At 47.1% G+C, this 17,563-nt stretch overlaps 1 protein-coding gene across 1 annotated transcript; it reads left to right on the top strand.

Annotated features, from left to right (window-relative positions):
• The first annotated feature begins 258 nt into the window (after window positions 1-258).
• Window positions 259-1,416, top strand: Ccl21 (C-C motif chemokine ligand 21). The gene is made up of 4 exons (XM_028884082.2): window positions 259-411; window positions 501-621; window positions 720-902; window positions 983-1,416. Exons 1-4 carry the CDS (start codon window positions 345-347, stop codon window positions 1,014-1,016), a joined length of 405 nt encoding a protein of 134 aa, XP_028739915.1. The 5' UTR covers window positions 259-344; the 3' UTR covers window positions 1,017-1,416.
• Window positions 1,417-17,563: the final 16,147 nt, after the last annotated feature.

Here is a 17,563-nt window from a genome sequence, read left to right as displayed (position 1 = left end):
CATCACGGCCTATTATCAGAAGTGTATAACGAGCTCTTAATTATTAACCGGACGGTTAGTTGCTGGAAGGAGAAGAAATGTGTGGAACCTGCAGGGCAGTGAGGAAGGACCAGGAAGAGATGAGGAGACAGGCAGTTAGGGGCCGCCCGACTGTATGCTAGAGCTCACACTGATGCCTGCAGCCAGATCCGACTCGCAGGAAAGGGAGGGGGAGCGAGGAAGCCCAAGTGTCTGTCAGACTGCATAAATAGGCAGCCAGCCAGTCGCAGCCCACACACAGACCCCAACTTGCGGCTGTCCATCTCACTCACAGCTCTGGTCTCATCCTCAACTCAACCACAACCATGGCTCAGACGCTGGCTCTGAGCCTCCTGAGCCTGGTCCTGGCTCTCTGCGTCCCCTGGACCCAAGGTACCAAGGAGGGAGAGGCTTTGTGTGGGAGAAGGGAGCTAAAGAGACACCTTCTGAGCCTCCCCCGGTTCTGTGCCCCTACCTTGCAGGCAGTGATGGTGGAGGTCAGGATTGCTGCCTCAAGTACAGCCAGAGGAAGATTCCCTACAGTATTGTCCGAGGCTACAGAAAGCAAGAAGCAAGCTTAGGCTGCCCCATCCCTGCAATCCTGTGAGTGGACCAAAGGGCTGGGGACAGGCTGGTGATTGAGTAGGGAGGTATGGTGGGCCAGACTAAGAAAGCGTACTTACCTACCCTCCAACTCTCAGGTTCTCCCCCCGGAAGCGCAATCAGCCGGAGCTATGTGCAAACCCCGAACAAAAATGGGTGCAGAAGCTGATGCAACGTCTGGACCAGCCTCCGGCCCCGGGGCAGCAAAGTTCGGGCTGCAGGAAGAACAGAGGAACCCATAAGTCTGGGAAGAAAGGAAAGAACTCCAAAGGCTGCAAGGGGTGAGGATGCTGAATGGATGGGGAGGGGAGCAGAGAGAAGCCTCCCCACCTGTCTCTCACACCCCTTTCTGCCCTCCCAGGACTCAACAGACACAGACCCCGAGAGGGCCATAGCCGGGTACCATCCTGAACTCCAGGAGATTCTCCATGGACTTCATCATGGCTTCATGCCCCAACCAATGGGCAAAGAGGGGACTAGAAAACAGAAAGGACTCAGGAGCCCTGGAGCAACCACCTCATGCTGACCTTCTCACACCCCCATCCTGCTTCAACCATCCCATCTGCATGGCCATCCCTTTCTTTTATGGCTGAGCTGCCTTCCCTGGGCCAGGCATGGAGAGTCAGAAGAAAGAGAGTCTCCCAGGGAATGAGGAAGGAGACAGCCGGCCTGTCCCCTCAAGGAGGTCACTCGGGTCCCAAGACCTGACCTTGCTCTCCCTGGCACCCTACCCTTTTCCTGGCAAATATGATTTATGCATATCTGAATAAAAAGCTGTTCCAGCCTCAACCCAAATACCTGTTCCTGGGTGCTTGTGTTCGCAGGGAGTCAGTGAAGTCATATGTTCTGGGTCCCAGCAGAGAGCTCAGAACCATGAACCCTGGATTCCTACCTACCCCAATAGTTTCTTTGTCTCCAAGGTGCCCAGACCCTTGATAGGTAAAGGGAGGCTAATAGCCAGAGTGGGCCAAGGTCTCTGAGGAAACTGCCAGTGGGAAGATCCAGAGCATGAGTGGGAACACACACACACACACACACACACACACACACACACACACACACACACATTCCATGGCTCTGCAGGCCTTTGAAGCCTCCCTTCCCTGATTCTGTTCAGCACACTTTTACTCCAGGAGTGAAAAGCCAGTTTCTTGGAATCCCACAACCCTGATCCCCTTCAAAGACCCAGAGGGCTCCCTTTAGACTGCTGAAGGCAGCTCCCATTTCTGCCTCTTCTTTTGTTTCCTGGAGCTGGTGAGATTGCTTCCCACCCCAACCTGGGTCCCTTGCATCCCTTAGCTTGCTTCCAATGACAAAAGCCTCCTCCCTTCTTTTCCTCTCTCCTGTGGCTAGGACCTAGGGTCCTCAGGCTCCTCCAGTCTCTGTTACTGTTGTTCTTTGTGTGTGTGTGTGTGTGTGTTGTGTGTGTGTGTGTGTGTACATGTGTTATGCATTTGCATTTTCGAAAGAACATGAAGAAGCCAGAGCAGAACATCAAGCATCTTCCTCTCTAGTGCTCAATCTAATTTTTTAAAGACATTCTCTCATTTGAACCTGGAGTTCACATTTTGACAAGCTTCTAGGACCCACCTGTCTTCACCTTGTAATCCCAGGCTTTTAAGTGAGTGCTTGGAGTTTTGAACTCAGGTCCTTTAGATTTCACAGCAAGCGCTCTGATCCAGTGAGTCATTTCCTCAACTGTCTCCTCTAGTTTCTTGAAGTCAAGGAACAAGCCTCCTGGGACAGGTCTGAGGAAGCCCGGGATTCAAACATAAATCCATCTTCCCTTCAAGCAGACTACAGCTAGGTTTCCCTCTACCTCAGAGCACAGACCCTCCAACCCCCGGGCAAGGGCAAAGAAAACCACTGATGAGATGTGAGAAAGCAGGGGGCAGCTCCTGGAGGAAGGAGGAGAAAGGCAGAGACCTAGGCAGCGCATGACGGCTGCAGCAACACCCTTTCCACGGAGCCTGAGTTGGCCACAACACGTACAAAATCGTCAAGGTGTCTGCATCTGCCCCTCGCTCCTCTTGGGGTTGGTGTAGACAAGGCGTTCTACTAATCTTTGTGCAGTCGGGATGATCTTAGCCTACAAACTCAGATGTGCACAGCATGGACATCTCATTAGAGAATGTCTATTTAATTAATGTCATTCCTACTCTAAGCCCCTACACCAATGCTAACAAAAAACTTGACATCGGATTCTCGCTCACAGGGAATCCCATCTCTCAAAGGCTGTGTAGAGTTCCTAGAACACTGAGCCCCGGTGAGGCCTCTTGCCTGCACCCACCTAATCCCCACAACCACGCCATCTTGGGACAATGCCAAGGAAAACTCACTCTTGTGGTCCCCTCAGGTTTTAACTCTTCAGATCTATGCCAAAATTGAGACATGGAAATTCTGACACTAGAGTCTCTGAACTTTGACCTGAATGCCTCACCACACCCCTGAAGCCATCTGCCTGTCACTTCCCTAGCTTCCAGGAATTGAAGCCCAGTGTCCACAGTGGCTGGACCTACAGAACAGTCTCCTCCACCATCTAAAGAAGCCTGTCCAAACCCTCCCAAGCTCTCCAGAGTTTACATTAGAGTCAGATTTTACAAAAGACAAAAGGGACTTTAACATCTAGAAGCTTCTAATCTCAGGCTGCCCAAACTCATATCTGCTATAAAGTGAGAGGAAAATCAGGCAGAAGCCAAGCCTAGGCAGGCCTGTTGGTACAGGACTGTAATCCCAGCTACTTGAGAGGCTGAGACAGGGGCATCACACACACTAACAGCCTACCTGGCTATAAAACAATTTCAAGGTTAGCCTAGGAAACACTGTCTCAACTTTTTTAAAGAAATTCTTCTAAGTAATAAACTGTGGCTGGGAATATAGCTGAGTGGTAGGATGCTTGTTTAGAATGTGAGAGACCCTGTGTTCGATATCCACTACCAAAGAAAGAAGGAAAGAGAAATGCAAAGATAAGATTTCACAGTTCACTAAATGACTTGGCATACCTATGTGAGAGGTGTTTGCCTCGAGCCCTGCTCTCAATAAACATGCAATCAATCTTTTTTCAACAGAGAATGAGGGGCCACTTTCCTTGTCTCTTCTGTTCTTTAAAGTGTTGTCCTGTTCTTCCTTATTCCCATACAATATTTTTTAAATCATGTAAACATTTTTATTCCTACAAGAAAGTACCAGAATCTTGCTCCGAACAATACCATTCCCCACAACTTTTAACTCTTAAGATATTTCTTCTGGGAGTCTGCTCCACATGTCCAAATCCTTGAAACTATTTCTTGATTCACACTGAGTGTTGTCAATCGACTTCTTACTATAAAAAGTGGAGATTTAGCTCTCTTACCAATCCTGCTGTCCCTCCACCTTCTGCATGTAATTACCATGATCCCTGTATTTACTTCACGGTCTATTTATACTGTTGTGGTTATGCAAATATTCATCCACTGAAGAACAAGGAGTGGCGTGTACACACTTCTTACTTCTCCTTTATTGCTCAATTTTCCCTTTGCCTTTATTTCTTTTTAAGCCATACTGGAGATTAAACCCAGGACCTCGTACATGCTCTGTAAGTGCTCCATTGCAAATCCTATACCAACCCCAGCTCCAGCCTTTGGTTTTTCTGTTATTTAAATTTATTTTTTCAATTATGTATATGCGTTTGTGCACATGCATACAGAACTCAAGAAGTCCAAAAGAGGGCATCTGATCCCCTGAAGTTACAGGCCATTGTAAGCTTCTTCTAGCCCTCTTTGGCCTCTATGGGCCACATACACATGCAGGACATAATTCACACAGATGCACACAGGGACACACAGACACAGGGACACACAGACACAGGGACACACAGACACAGATGCATACTTTAAAAAGTCAATCTTCTTTTAAAAGTACCATTTAAAAAAACAAAACAAAACAACCTCCTGGTTGGAAAAGTAAACACTTCAGCAAAGACAAGCACAAACCATAAAAGGAAACTATAAGTCTGAAGGTTTCTCATGTCGTCTCCCTGCACACACCAGCAGTATTTATTTCACTGAATACTGTGCCAATGGGCAACAGAAAACAATCCATAGATTCTACAGTAAACATAAAAGGAAAAACAACTATTAAATTTTCTCTAACATTTACAGAATTGTGCTCTAAACATGAGAACACTGTAATCTCTGGGATCTTGTGCTTTCTTTTAGTTCTGAAGTACTAAAATACCTTACTTGATGGCTTGTTTATTTGGTGTGTGTGTGTGTGTGTGTGTGTGTGTGTGTGTGTGTGTGTGTGCAGGTGCATGAGCCTTGGCATACACACTGAGACCAGAACAGGATGTCAAGTGTCCTTTTTTTTTTTTTTTTTTTAAATCAGTCTCCACCTATTCCTTTGAGGTAAGGTTTCCCCTGAACCTGGGGCTCCTGTTTTCTTGGCCATTCTAGAAGCCAGCCCCAGCAATTTCCTGTCTCCCTCTCTATTAGAGCTGGAGTTACAGACATGCATGAGCTACCCAGCTTATCACATGGACACTAAGATCAGAACTCCAGTCCTGAAGACTGAGTAGAAAGCACTCTCAACTGCTGAGTCATGGCTTTTTTAGCTGAGTCATCACTACCTTCTAACAATACATTATGCTCAGAGCCATTCAAGAAGTTACTAATATCAGATATTTAAATTATTTGATCACTCTCTCTTTCATGAAAAGAACGTGCGTGCGCGTGCGTGCGCGCGCGCGCACGCACACAAATATCACACACTTATGGAATTGCCACAGAATCCGACGCTTCTTGCGTTCCTTGGTCCGCTCCTTCCTTGTGAGCCCTTTAACCTCTTTAGAGCGAGCTCTGAGTCCTGAGGTCTTCACAAGGTAGATTATATACCTGAAAGTAAATTTCAAGGTGAGAGGCCAGGCTTCTTGTCTATATATCTGTGTGAGGGTCAGATCTCCTGGAACTGGAGTTACAGACAGTTGTGAGCTGCCATGTGGGTTCTGGAATTGAACTTGAACCCTGGTCCTCTGGTAAAGCAGCCAGTGCTCTTAACTGCTGAGCCATCTCTCCAGCCCCAGAAGCCAGGTTTCTTAACCACCCTCAGTCGTGATACCTAGCTAGCCACAATTCCATACTTCTATAGTATATATGTTTTATTTGTGTATTTTGTGAGCGTGGCATGTGCCTTCAGAAACCAGAAGAAGGGGCAGGATCTCATGAAGCTGGAGTTACAGGTGGTTGTGATCCCGCCCTTCATCATGGGGACTCGGGAAACCCAGCTCCGGTCTTTTGCTGGAGCAGCAAGAGCTTTTGATCGCTAAGCCGTCCCTCCAGGGTACAGAGATTGTTTGTTAAACATTTCACTGTCTTCAAGATTACTGTTTCTCCCTTGGTGGCAAACTAGAACACCCTAGAACAACTCTGTTGATACTGTCAATTTTTGCTTTAGATACATTGATTGTGATAATAGCGTAATAACAGAATTCAACCCAGTATTAAAAGACTAAGTGGACACATCTTTGTGTACAGCAGTCTGTTTCTGTTCTGGACATTGCCTGCTGCGGGCTAGGGGAGGGACACATCGCTGGCTCAGCCACCAGGGGGCAGCATCATCGCCGCGGTCTGCTAACGTCAAAACAGCCCTGGATTGCACGCTTCACCCCTGCTTCGTCCAAATTTAAAACTATTTTTTAAATTTGTTTTTATTATTTGATGCTTATCGTGTTAAGCCAGAGGTTTACCATTTGTCTGTGTCCATTTAAGAATAGGACAAATTTCTTTCCCGTTCGTCGGGCTCAAGCCTTTCATTAGGCACAGAAGCGACATTGGGTCTCTCAGGAAACCTCTGGGGAATAATGAAACCTTTTGCTTAGAGCGGGCTCTGCTGCTAAGTAATTTAGGAACTTAAGACGAGAAGGAAAGCGCTGGGGGTGATGTGAACTTCCTTCAGCCTTTAAGTCAAACTTCATTTATTTCGTGTCTTCAGCATTTGGTGCCACAGATTCGGGTACACTGGGGTGTCCGGGTGGGGATCCTGGAGGTGAACGCCCTCTATTCAGAACTTGGGGGACAGGAGTCCACGCTGCCCTGGATCACAGGAATGCGGTTCCCCTGTCCCACCCTCACGCTGTCCCCGGAGTTCAGTGCCCCCTGGTGAGGAGCTGGGAGGGGACGAGAGATAGTCTGCTAACGCCTTCATATCCTCAGAGCTAAATGCCAGGACCGAGTCTTGCTTTCCAGGCTCGGGGCGCCCCCTGCAGGCCTGGGAGTAGAGACACTCCGGGCACATCAGCAGACACATCTGGCCTGCACCACACGCTCACGCTAATTGTACACGGACAGCGACACAACTCCAGGACACACACTCATTCAAACATCCAGCCTGGGTCCTCTCCCATTCACCCCCTTGCCTCCTTACTTCCACAACAAACTTGGTTGACTTCCCAGGCTCGAGGTTGAGGTGGAGAGTCCCTTATCCCACCGTCAAAGTCCCCATATCCAGTCCTCCTCGCTCTGGTACAAGGATTTGGTCGGAATAAGGAGCGTGAAGACGACGCAGGTTCCTTGGTGGAGCATGAAGCCCAGACGAGCTAAGCCCAGCTGAGGTGTCCTAATCTGGAACAACTTTCCCAGGCCTCACACTGAACTAGGAGCCTCACAACGGCAACTTGGCTCAATAGAGACTGAAGTGAGCAAGGCAGAAGCCGTGCGGGCTCCGTGCAGACAGTCAGAAACAATTTCACACCTTCCTCCGTGATCTGCAGGCCTCCATACCCACCCCCACCCCCACTCTCAACGAAATCTAAACCAATGGCTGGGTGTGGATGACTGAACGCCACTATTATTTATTAGAAGGGGATCAGCAGACCGGCTTGCGTAGGATCACCTGGTTAGTTCAACGATGCTGTCTTCACACTGGAAAGACTGAGAACCAGGCAACTGCTCAGGACCTCGACAAGGTCGGATGCATCTGCAGGGGCCATCCAGGACTGAAGAAGCTGAGTTCTCTGGGGGCAAAGAAATACGCAGGAGCAGCGACGAGATGGACGAGCTTAGCAGCAAAACGCATGCTTAGGCAAGGCGGAAACAGCAAAGCTTTTTCCAGGGACTTCCTCTGATCAGCCCACCAACAGAAGCAGCTGTCCAGCGGACATTTGACCTTCTCAGTTCAAGAAATCTAACCAAGACAATCCCTCACGGGTATGTAGAGAGGCTTGTCTCAAAGTTGATTCCACATCCGGTCAAGACTAACCATCACAATGCCTATGTCCTTTCCCTCTCTGCCATAATAGTAGGCACTTTCCTCACACCCCCATTCCCGCCTCCTTCCCTGATTCCTCTTCACCACTCCAATTGTGTGCATGCATTTGCACATGTCATTTGAGTGTGTGTGCACTTGTACATGTGTGCGTGGAAGCCAGGAGCCAATATTGACTATTTTCTTCAGTCACTCTCTACCATATATTATTTTATAACTGTGTGCATGCATGAGTGTAAGTACCCAAGGAAGCTAGACGATGTCAGCTACCCTAGAACTGGAGTTGCAGGAGGCTGTGAGCCACCCAATATGAGTGCAGGGAACTGAATCCCAGGTCTCTAAAACAGCAGCAAACGTTCATACACACTAAGCCACCTCTCCAGCCCTTCGCCTTATTTTTTGAAACATGGTCTCCCACTAACCCTGAAATTCACTGACTGGGCTAGACTGGCTGGCCAGAAAGTTCAAAGGCAGACCTGCCTCTGCCTTTCCAATGTGGGAATACAGACATGCACCACTGCACCTGGCTTTCGTGTGGGTGCTGGGATCCAAACACAGGTCTTCAGGCTCACACAGCAAGCGCTTTACCAACTGAACCATCTCTCAGCTTTTCCCACCCCTGTTTTTTAATGTTGGCAAGCCTCAGGACTTGGAACTTGGGACCTCTTCTACCTACACTCCCTCTCTTGGTGATCACATTGTCTTGAGGCCTTAAATACCGCCCATGTGCTTCCAAATGTGTGTCTTCCGCTAGCATCTTCCCCCTGAACTCCAGGCTCATGCCAACTACCTACTTAACATTTCCATTTATGTATCCAATGTGCATCTTCAACTTAACGAGTCAGAACCAAGCTCCTGGTCTCCCACGAACCCTCTTCTCTGCAGTCATCCGCAGCTTCATAACTATGCCACCCATCTTCTCCAAGTCTGTGGTATCCTTGCCTCCGCTTTCTCCCATATCCTCTGCTGAGCGCCAGCCACCTGGTTCTACATTCCTTCCAGAATCGGAGCACTTTGCACCAACTCCAAACACCATCTTCCGTCCCTTGGATTATTGCAATAGCCTCTGGCCCCAAGTCCCTGCTTCCATCCCCACTCCTGTGGTTTCGTCTGCATTTAACAGCTATAGGGAATCTTTGAAACAATAAGTCAGGTCATGTTGGGCTCTGCTCACCCCTCTGATGTCCCCTTGAGTCGCCCAGCGAAGTAGAAACCTACCATGCTGACAGGCGTGCACTGTCATCCTTTATTGCCTGCCTCCTACTGCGCCGCACTTTGGGCCTCTAGGTTGTTCCTCACACTCTTGCTTCATGGCTGTTGAATCTGTTGCCTTCTCTACCAAGAATGTTTTCCCCAGATCTCTGTGTGGCTCTTTCTTTCTCTCTTCATGTCAGCTCTCTACTTTTATATCATTAAAGGTTCCTATGATTGTCTGATTTAAAATGACACATGCCTGTGAACTCTTGCCTTTCTTTCTTTCATTTTTTCTTTCTTTCTTTCTTTAAACAGGGTCTCATCATGTGGTCCTGGCTGCCCTGGAACTAGATCCACCTGCCTCTTACTGGGATTAAAATACTGGGTTTAAAGGCATGTGCCACCATGCCTAGTCTCTTGCTTCTTTTTTTATGATTTTTATTTTTATTTGTATGTCTGCATATGTGTATTGCACACATGTGAAGCTGCCTAGGGGAGCCAGAAGAGGGTGTCAGATCCCCTGGAGCTGGAGTTATAGGCCGTTGGGAGCCACCTGATGTGGGCGTTGGAGCCTGAACTCAGGTCCTCTGGAAGAGCAGCCAGTGCTCTTACGCTGAGCCATCTCTCCAGACCCCCCTCTTGCCTTCTCTACTTTTCCTCTCGGCCGTGGCCGTCACCTGACTATAGATTTTTGTTCTTTCCTTGTTGTCTGTCTCCTTCATTGGAATAAAAACCCTGCGACAGCCGGAACATTTCTGCTTTGTTTAGGGCTGTTTCCCAGGGCTGGAGACAGCCTGGCACAGAGGAGGACTCAACATAGACCCACTGAGTGAATGTGGTACAGATGCTCTGTAGACTGTTATTCCATTATCACACGTTTTCCCGTTGACTCTTGGGACCATTCCTGACAGGCACTCAAGGCAAACGGTAATGAAACAACTGAAACTCCATGCCACCTTCGCACCACACTGTTGTGTGACTTAGGCCCTCAGCAGGAGGCAAATGCATACTCAAAAAGGCTTAGTAAGAAGGGATTTCTGACTGGACCGTTTACAGGGGTGAGGGCAGGCAGCCACTGCACATCCATTGGCATAGCTTCAAACGTTGGGCCTTCTCTGCTAGACAAAGTGAACACTAGATGGACTGCCTGAAATTCTGCCCACGGAAAGGATTTCACTTCTTGGTCATCTTGCAGGCCACCCCTAGAGCTGTGAGCAGCTATTTGCCTCATGCCAGCAAATCTTAGAGATCCCTCTGAAAATCAAGAGCATTCATTTCTCTCCATGCATCAACTCTAGAGAATGTCTCCATGAAGCTGTGTAATCAGAGAAAGAAGCAAAAACTAACGAGCTCAGCCCCTTTCCCATGCTTTCCCTTGACTTCTGAAACATCTAAGGTGTGTTCCCTTCCATGCAGTGCCCATTCAATAGTGCATATGGTGTGCACATCCAGCTAGGCGCTGTGCTGTCCTATAGACAACACCCTTAAGCCACATTGTCACTGGGAAACTACAGTCTGAGTTTCATGCCAGGGCCCTGGGGCAAAGAACTTTTCTGTTCAGCTTGATTTTATTTGTTTGATTGGTTTTTGGGTTTTGTTAAGTGTGTGTGTGTGTGTGTGTGTGTGTGTGTGTGTGTGTGTGTTGTGTGCAGGTGCCTTCAGAGGCCACAAGAGGGCATCAGTTCCCCTGGAGCTTAGGTTACAGGTGGTTGTGTACAGGGAACAAAATGCAGGTCCTCTGGGACATCAGCATGCACTCTTAACCAATGAGCCATCTCTCCAGCCCCAGTCTGGGTGCTTTTGAGATGAGTCTCATCCTGCAGCCTGGCTGGTCTGGAATTCACTATGTAGTCCAGGCTGGCTCATATTCATGAGTGATTCTTTTGATGGTTAATCTTCTTGTCGACTTGACTACATCTACAATCAACAAAAATCCAAGTTTCTGGGCATTCGTGTGAAGGACTTTCTTGATTAGATTATTTGAAGCAGGAAGACCCACCTCAAGTCTATACAGCACCTTCTGGCAGCAGCCCAGACAGAACATGGAAGAAGGAAGCTTTGCTGTTTTGCCTGCTTGCCCTCACTCTTGATGGCAAGGCCATCTGTCCTGTTGCTGTGGCATTCCTTCCCCAGCATTAGCACCTACTTCTTCAGGATTTCGATATAAATTAAATATGGCAGCTCTCCAGGAAGTAGGGGGGCAGGGCAAGGAAGGGGGAGGGGGAAGGAGGGGAGATTAAGGAACACATAAAGATTTGGGGCTGGAGAGATGGCTCAGTGATTAAGAGCACTGTCTGCTTTTCTAGAGGTCCAGGGTTCAATTTCCAGCACCCACACAATGTCTCACAACCGTCTGTAACTTTAGTTCCTGGGTATCTGACACTGTGTTCTGACCCCCTTGGGCACCAGGCATGCACATAGTGCACAGATGTACATGCATGAAGAAAAAAAAAAATACACATAAAATAAACAGCTTAAAAAATAAAAAATAAATAAAATAAAAATTCCTGCTGGGCTTGGTGACTCAATACTATGCCTACTGTAATCCCAGCACTAGGAGACTGAGACAAGAGTATTGTCATGAGTTCAAAGCCAGCCTGAGCTACAGAGAGAGACTGCATCAAAGAAAGAAAGAAAGAAAGAAAGAAAGAAAGAAAGAAAGAAAGAAAGAAAGAAAGAAGAAAGAAAGAAAGAAAGAAAGAAAGAAGAAAGAAAGAAAGAAAGAAAGAAAGAAAAAAAAAAAAAAAAAAAAAGAAAAAAGAAGAAAAAGGAAGGAAGGAGAAAAGGAAAGGGAAAAAACACTTTATGCTCTTAACTTGGTCCTTTTTTTTAATCATCATTTTGCCAGCACAGTCAGAAAGAAGCTGCCCACCTAAAGATATATGCCACCACCAATTGCTATCATCATTTGTAGTCACAACAATTGAGTACCTCCAGGACTGTATCTCCTGATGTCTTATCTTCTAACTGTGTTGGGTACCTACTTAGACATTAGCAGGCTTGGCGGACATTAGGACTGGACCCTTCCTTCATAGGCGACAGTCTGCAAAACCAAGTATCAGTCAAAAGAATTAGACCTAAATCACGTCTCTGGTCCTGTGAGGAGATATGACATCCTGAACTGATTAAAAGATCATCAAAGGAAAATTATCTAAGCCAGGCTCTAGAAAGGGGCTATGTGGCAAGAGGCTTTCTGATAAAGAACAAGCAGGTCTTTCAGTCACACAGATAGGACAAAGTCCCTCAGGAAAACTAGCTCGCTATAGAGATGTAAGAAAACAGTGTAAGCCGGGCGGTGGTGGCTCACACCTTTAATCCCAGCATTCGGGAGGCAGAGGCAGGAGGATCTCTGTGAGTTCGAGGCCAGTCTGGTCTCCAAAGCGAGATCCAGGACAGGCACCAAAACTACACAGAGAAACCCTGTCTTGAAAAACCAAAAAAGAAAGAAAGGAAGGAAGGAAGGAAGGAAGGAAGGAAGGAAGGAAGGAAGAAAGAAAGAAAGAAAGAAAGAAAGAAAGAAAGAAAGAAAGAAAGAAAGAAAGAAAGAAAGAAAGAAAACAGTGTAAGACCTGCCCAGAATGTAGATAGGGGCAACGGTTTCTTTGGCCACTGTCGGCTTTCCCCATTGAGTGTGTACTCAGCTTTACCCGGAAATAACCTCTGCCTATCCACCATGCTCTGTGTCTCCTGGGACTTCCTTCAAGAGGGAGTGCAAAGACTTGGAGAAGAGGAGGCTCAAACTGAGATCCTGACAAGTCCCATCCTGTGTCTCCTCGTGGTGACATTCTAAGTGCTTGTGACACTCTTGCATCCTCCTGATTTCATGGGTCCTCTTCCTCTATGCAAAGAGATTATTCATGTACTTCATATATACAAGCAACCCAATCCCAGGATTCCATTCTGGGGATCTACTTCCTGGGGTCTCTTCTGGTAAAGTTTACAGTATCCTTGGAGATTCTGACAGAAAATAAGTGGCTCACTGTAAGGACATAGGAAGATCAAATACTTTCTACTCTCTACTTACTACTCAGTACTTGAGTGACCTCTGATTACTACAGATGGAGACTCTTCCTACCCCGGGCAGTTGGTGGCAGTACTGGGTCAGTCTTGCAGCTGTGAACTGATAAAGGATCATGGGAATGCACATGTAGATCACTGGTCAGAAGCACAAGCCACAACCCGTGCTTGTCACCGGCACCTGAATCTAGACATAATCTCCTGGGACTAAGCCCTACGGCTGTGGGAACGATGCCATCTTCAGTTGAGCAGAGTCAGAACTGAAGAGAATTAGAGGGCAGATGTTGTTATCGGTGGCAGCAGGAGGCCACAGCTCAACGCGACCACTTGTGGCCTGAAGAGTTCCCTTACCCACAGGGACCTCCGCTCAGGCAAAGCCAATGTTTGAATGTACTTCGAGGAATTTCAGGATGTCTGAGTGGTGCAAAGTCAGAGCTTATTAAGAATTTTGGACAAAGGACTGAAATGGAAAAAGCAGGGATTCTTTGCATGTGGTGAAGGCTTTCTCACCTAGGGTTAACATAATAAGGGGACTACAGACCCTGTCCATCAATCAATAGCCACCAAAGCATCTGGATCCTTTGTCTCAAGAACTAGAAGATGGATTTCACAAAAAACAAATGGTGAATTGTTTCTAGAAAGGACAGAGCCTAAAAGGAAGGAAACTGGCAGAGCTCCCATGCAACAGGAAGATCCTGAGGAAGGGCCACCCCAAGGGTCTTTGTCTAAGGGTTAACAAGACTTTACTGACTAGAGGCATAGGTAGGGAGTCGGTTGGTCCAGCTGGTCTACCTGGACTGGTGGTTGATGATGCACCTCTGCATCCTTGTGGCTGGACTGGAGTTTTGGAGACAGCTTCAAAGCCAGTGGAGTCTCTGGTTGTGAACAGAATCCAGGCAGTTATATCTATTAGGTTGCCATGTAAAAGGAAAAGAAGGTTAACAAGAAACCAGTAGCCCTAAACATTTCTGTCATTTATGGCCCTTGGCCAAGACAGAACTTCCGACAGAACTAAGGACATTTCTGGCTTCTGGCCAAGACAGAACTGGTTATGGAGAAATGAAGGATAAGTACTCATTTCTCAGGTCCCCCGCCCAGCTGCCTCACAAGCTCCTTGCTCCTATTATCATCAGAGTTATGTAGAGAAGACCAGAACACACCCAAAGGGATATTGGCTTTTGAACATTGCTCTTAGGTGTCTCTCCAGTGTGTTCCTGCCTCTGCCGCCCAAGTGCTGGGATTAAAGGGGAGCACCACCACCGCCCAGCTCTTTAGTTACATTCTTTAAAAGATGTAATTTACAACATTGTTCAAATATTAAGCAAAGCTTAAAATTTAAGCAAAATAAAATAAGCAAAAGTGTGTGTGCAGATTTATTTTCTTAAAGAACTGTCTCGTGTAAATGCAAATATGAGGTAGTTCCTTAAGGTGTACCATTTAGATGTTTAGATGGGGGTTGGAGAAGGGTACTAATATTAGAAGTCAGGGTTACAAACATTCCAACCGTGTGTAAGCAGAGTTCATTTGTTGTTTTTGACCCCCTCTTTTAAGACATCATTAGGAAAATACACTATGTCTGAGGCGATCTTTGCTTTATGAGTTGTGCCTTTTCTAAACTTTATCTAAAGTTTCTTGACTCAGACAGCAGAACAGGCAAACTAGATCCTGGGGTAAAGGGCTCCTTTTTCTGCTTTCATCCTTTAGTTTTCTCTAGCTTTCCATCCTGCCTCACCTTTGGCTTGATTAATTTGCTAGAATAGCTCATAGAACTTGGAGAAACACATATACTGTTTGTGATCAAGGATATTATAAAGAGGTCCAGGTCATTGTTCTATTGTTGTGAAAGGACATCATGACCAAGGCAACTCTTATAAAAGAAGGCATTTAATCGGAGGCTTGCTTACAGTTCCAGAGGTTTAATCCATAATCATCATGGTGGGGAGTGTGGAGGCTTTGAGGCAGGTGCTGGAGCAGTTGCTGAGAGCCTACTGCTCTCATAGGCAGAGAGAGAAACTGTGACACCAGGCCTGGCTTGGGCTTTTGAAACCTCAAAGCCCAACCCCAGTGACACACTTTCTCCAACAAGGCCATGCCTCCTAATCCTTCTCAAGTAGCACCACTCCCTGATGATTAAGTGTCTTAGATAGGGTTTTCATTGCTGTGAAGAGACACCATGACAACGGTAGCTCTTATAAATCAAAATATTTAATTGGGGTGGCTTGCTTGCAGTTTCAGAGGCTCAGTCTATTATAATCATGGCAGGGAGCATGGCAGCATGCAGGCAGACGTGGTGCTGGAGATGTATCTAAGAGTCCTACATCTTGCAGGCAACAGGAAGTAGACTGAGACACTAGGTGGTATCTTGAGTGTAGGAAACCTCAAAGCCCGCCCCCATGGTAACACACATCCTCCAACAAGACCATACCTACTCTAACAAAGCCACACCTCCAAATAATGCCATTCACTATGAGATTATGGAGGCCAATTACGTTCAAACTACCACACTAAGCATTCAAATATATGAGCCTATGGGTGCTGGGGGATATCTTTCTGTATGATGTGAACATGTGTTGTTTCCATTGGCTAATAAATGGACTGCTTTGGCCTATGGCAAGGCAGCTTAGAGGCAGGTGGGAAATCCAGGACAGAGATAGTAAGAGGAGAGGCACAGGCAGAGAAAAGATGCCAGCTGCTGCCAGGAGAAGCAAGATGTGAAAGTACTGGTAAGCCATGACCACATGGCAACTTACAGATGAATAGAAATGGGTAAAGTTACAGGAGCTAGCTAGCGAGAAGGCTGAGCCATTAGGCCATACGGTTTGTAACTAACGTAAGCTCTGTGTGTTTACTTGTCTGAGTGGCTGTGGGACAGGTGGGACACAGGAAAACTTCTGACTACATATGGGGGTCGTTCTAACTCAAACAACCACAAAAGGCTATAGGGAAAGCCATGAAAGAGATGTTCACAGGGGTGTGAGAGGAGCGCAGAGCTTCTGCGCCCCTTCCGGGAGCCCCCACTTCCTCAGCTACTCAGAAACCTCTCTAACTTAGTCCTTTTGAAGTTTCATTATGTAGCCCTAGTTGATGACATTATTGGCTATAGATGTATCAACCTAACCTGCCTCTGGTCTCTCAGGTGAATGAGGCTGAAATTTCCAATCCTTTTATCTCATCGCATCAACGTATATAAGACTCTCATTACCACACAGAGTTCAAGCATTTTAGTAGCTATTTGCCAGAGCAGGGGTGGGGAGACCAGAAAGAATAATTTTTAAAACTATTTTGTTGTTATTGTGTGTATGTCTGATGAGGTCAGAGGGGTCAGATCTGGAGCTGGAGTTACAGGTCGCTGTGATGTGGGTGCTGGGAATCAAATCCAGATCCTCTTCAAGAACAATACATGCCCTTAACCACTGAGCCATCTCTCCAGTCCTAAGTTTCTATTTCATAAGATAGTTTACAGAGATGAATGTGGTTGTGTGCACCAAGTTCAAGGCCAGCCAGGTCTACATAGAGTTCCAGGACCACATAACCACATAGAGACTCTCTCTCTCTCTCTCTCTCTCTCTCTCTCTCTCTCTCTCTCTCTCTCTCTCTCTCTCTCACAGACACACACACACACAATAATAATAATAATAATAACAATAATAACAAAAAGGATTTTAATAAAACATCCATTTGAGAGGTGGAGTGGGCGATTAAAGAGCTTTGGGAGAATAATATGGCACCATTGAGTCTGACTGTGGTGGGGTTCATTACCATCCAGAAGTCTGAAGGGGAGGAAAAAAAGGAGGGTCTGTGACTAGAGATGGGCAGAGTGACCTTGCCTATAATCCTAACACTCCAGAGGCTACAACTGGAGAATTGCTGTAAGTCTGAGAACACTCTGAACTACCTAAGAACACTAGTCTAGAGACCGGGCGGTGGTGGGCGGTGGTGGCACACATGCCTTTAATCCCAGCATGCGGGAGGCCAGCCCCACTTCAGTACAAAGGCATCAGGAAACAAACACCTTTCCTGTCCACCTCGCTCCTGCTGCTGCCTCTCTGGCCAAACAGAAGAGGGGGGGGGGAGCGGATCCTGGATAATGCAGGCTGCAGAGGTCAGCCTTCCAGGGAACACAGCAGGACAGGAAGAGCAGAGAACAGACACAGATGGGAAGGTAGAGCAGCCACCGCTGTGGAACGGACAGACAGACGCCTGTGTGGAAAGAGGGCATGAGAATGAAGGCTAGTGAGTGCTCACAGTGTGCCAGCCTCTGGGCTAAAATGCCTTTACTGAGTAAAATAAGGAAAGCCCATTTAACCCTAAGAAGCAAATGTACTGCTGTCCCCCTTCTGTAGGTAAGGACCCTGGACACAGAGAGGACTAACTGCCTGGCCACACAGCCGGTGGGGGGTGCTGGTGGACTCCCACCTCTGCACACTGTGTGCTCCGGACCGCGTGCTGTGCCCAGCAGACAGTTGGCACAGACAAGGTTGGGGGGGGTGGT

This window comes from Peromyscus leucopus, chromosome 2 (genome assembly GCF_004664715.2).
Source record: "Peromyscus leucopus breed LL Stock chromosome 2, UCI_PerLeu_2.1, whole genome shotgun sequence".
In the NCBI taxonomy this organism is placed as follows: Eukaryota; Metazoa; Chordata; class Mammalia; order Rodentia; family Cricetidae; genus Peromyscus; species Peromyscus leucopus.
The sequence above is the reverse complement of the archived record's forward strand: the minus strand, read 5'-3'. Positions and strand labels throughout refer to the sequence as shown.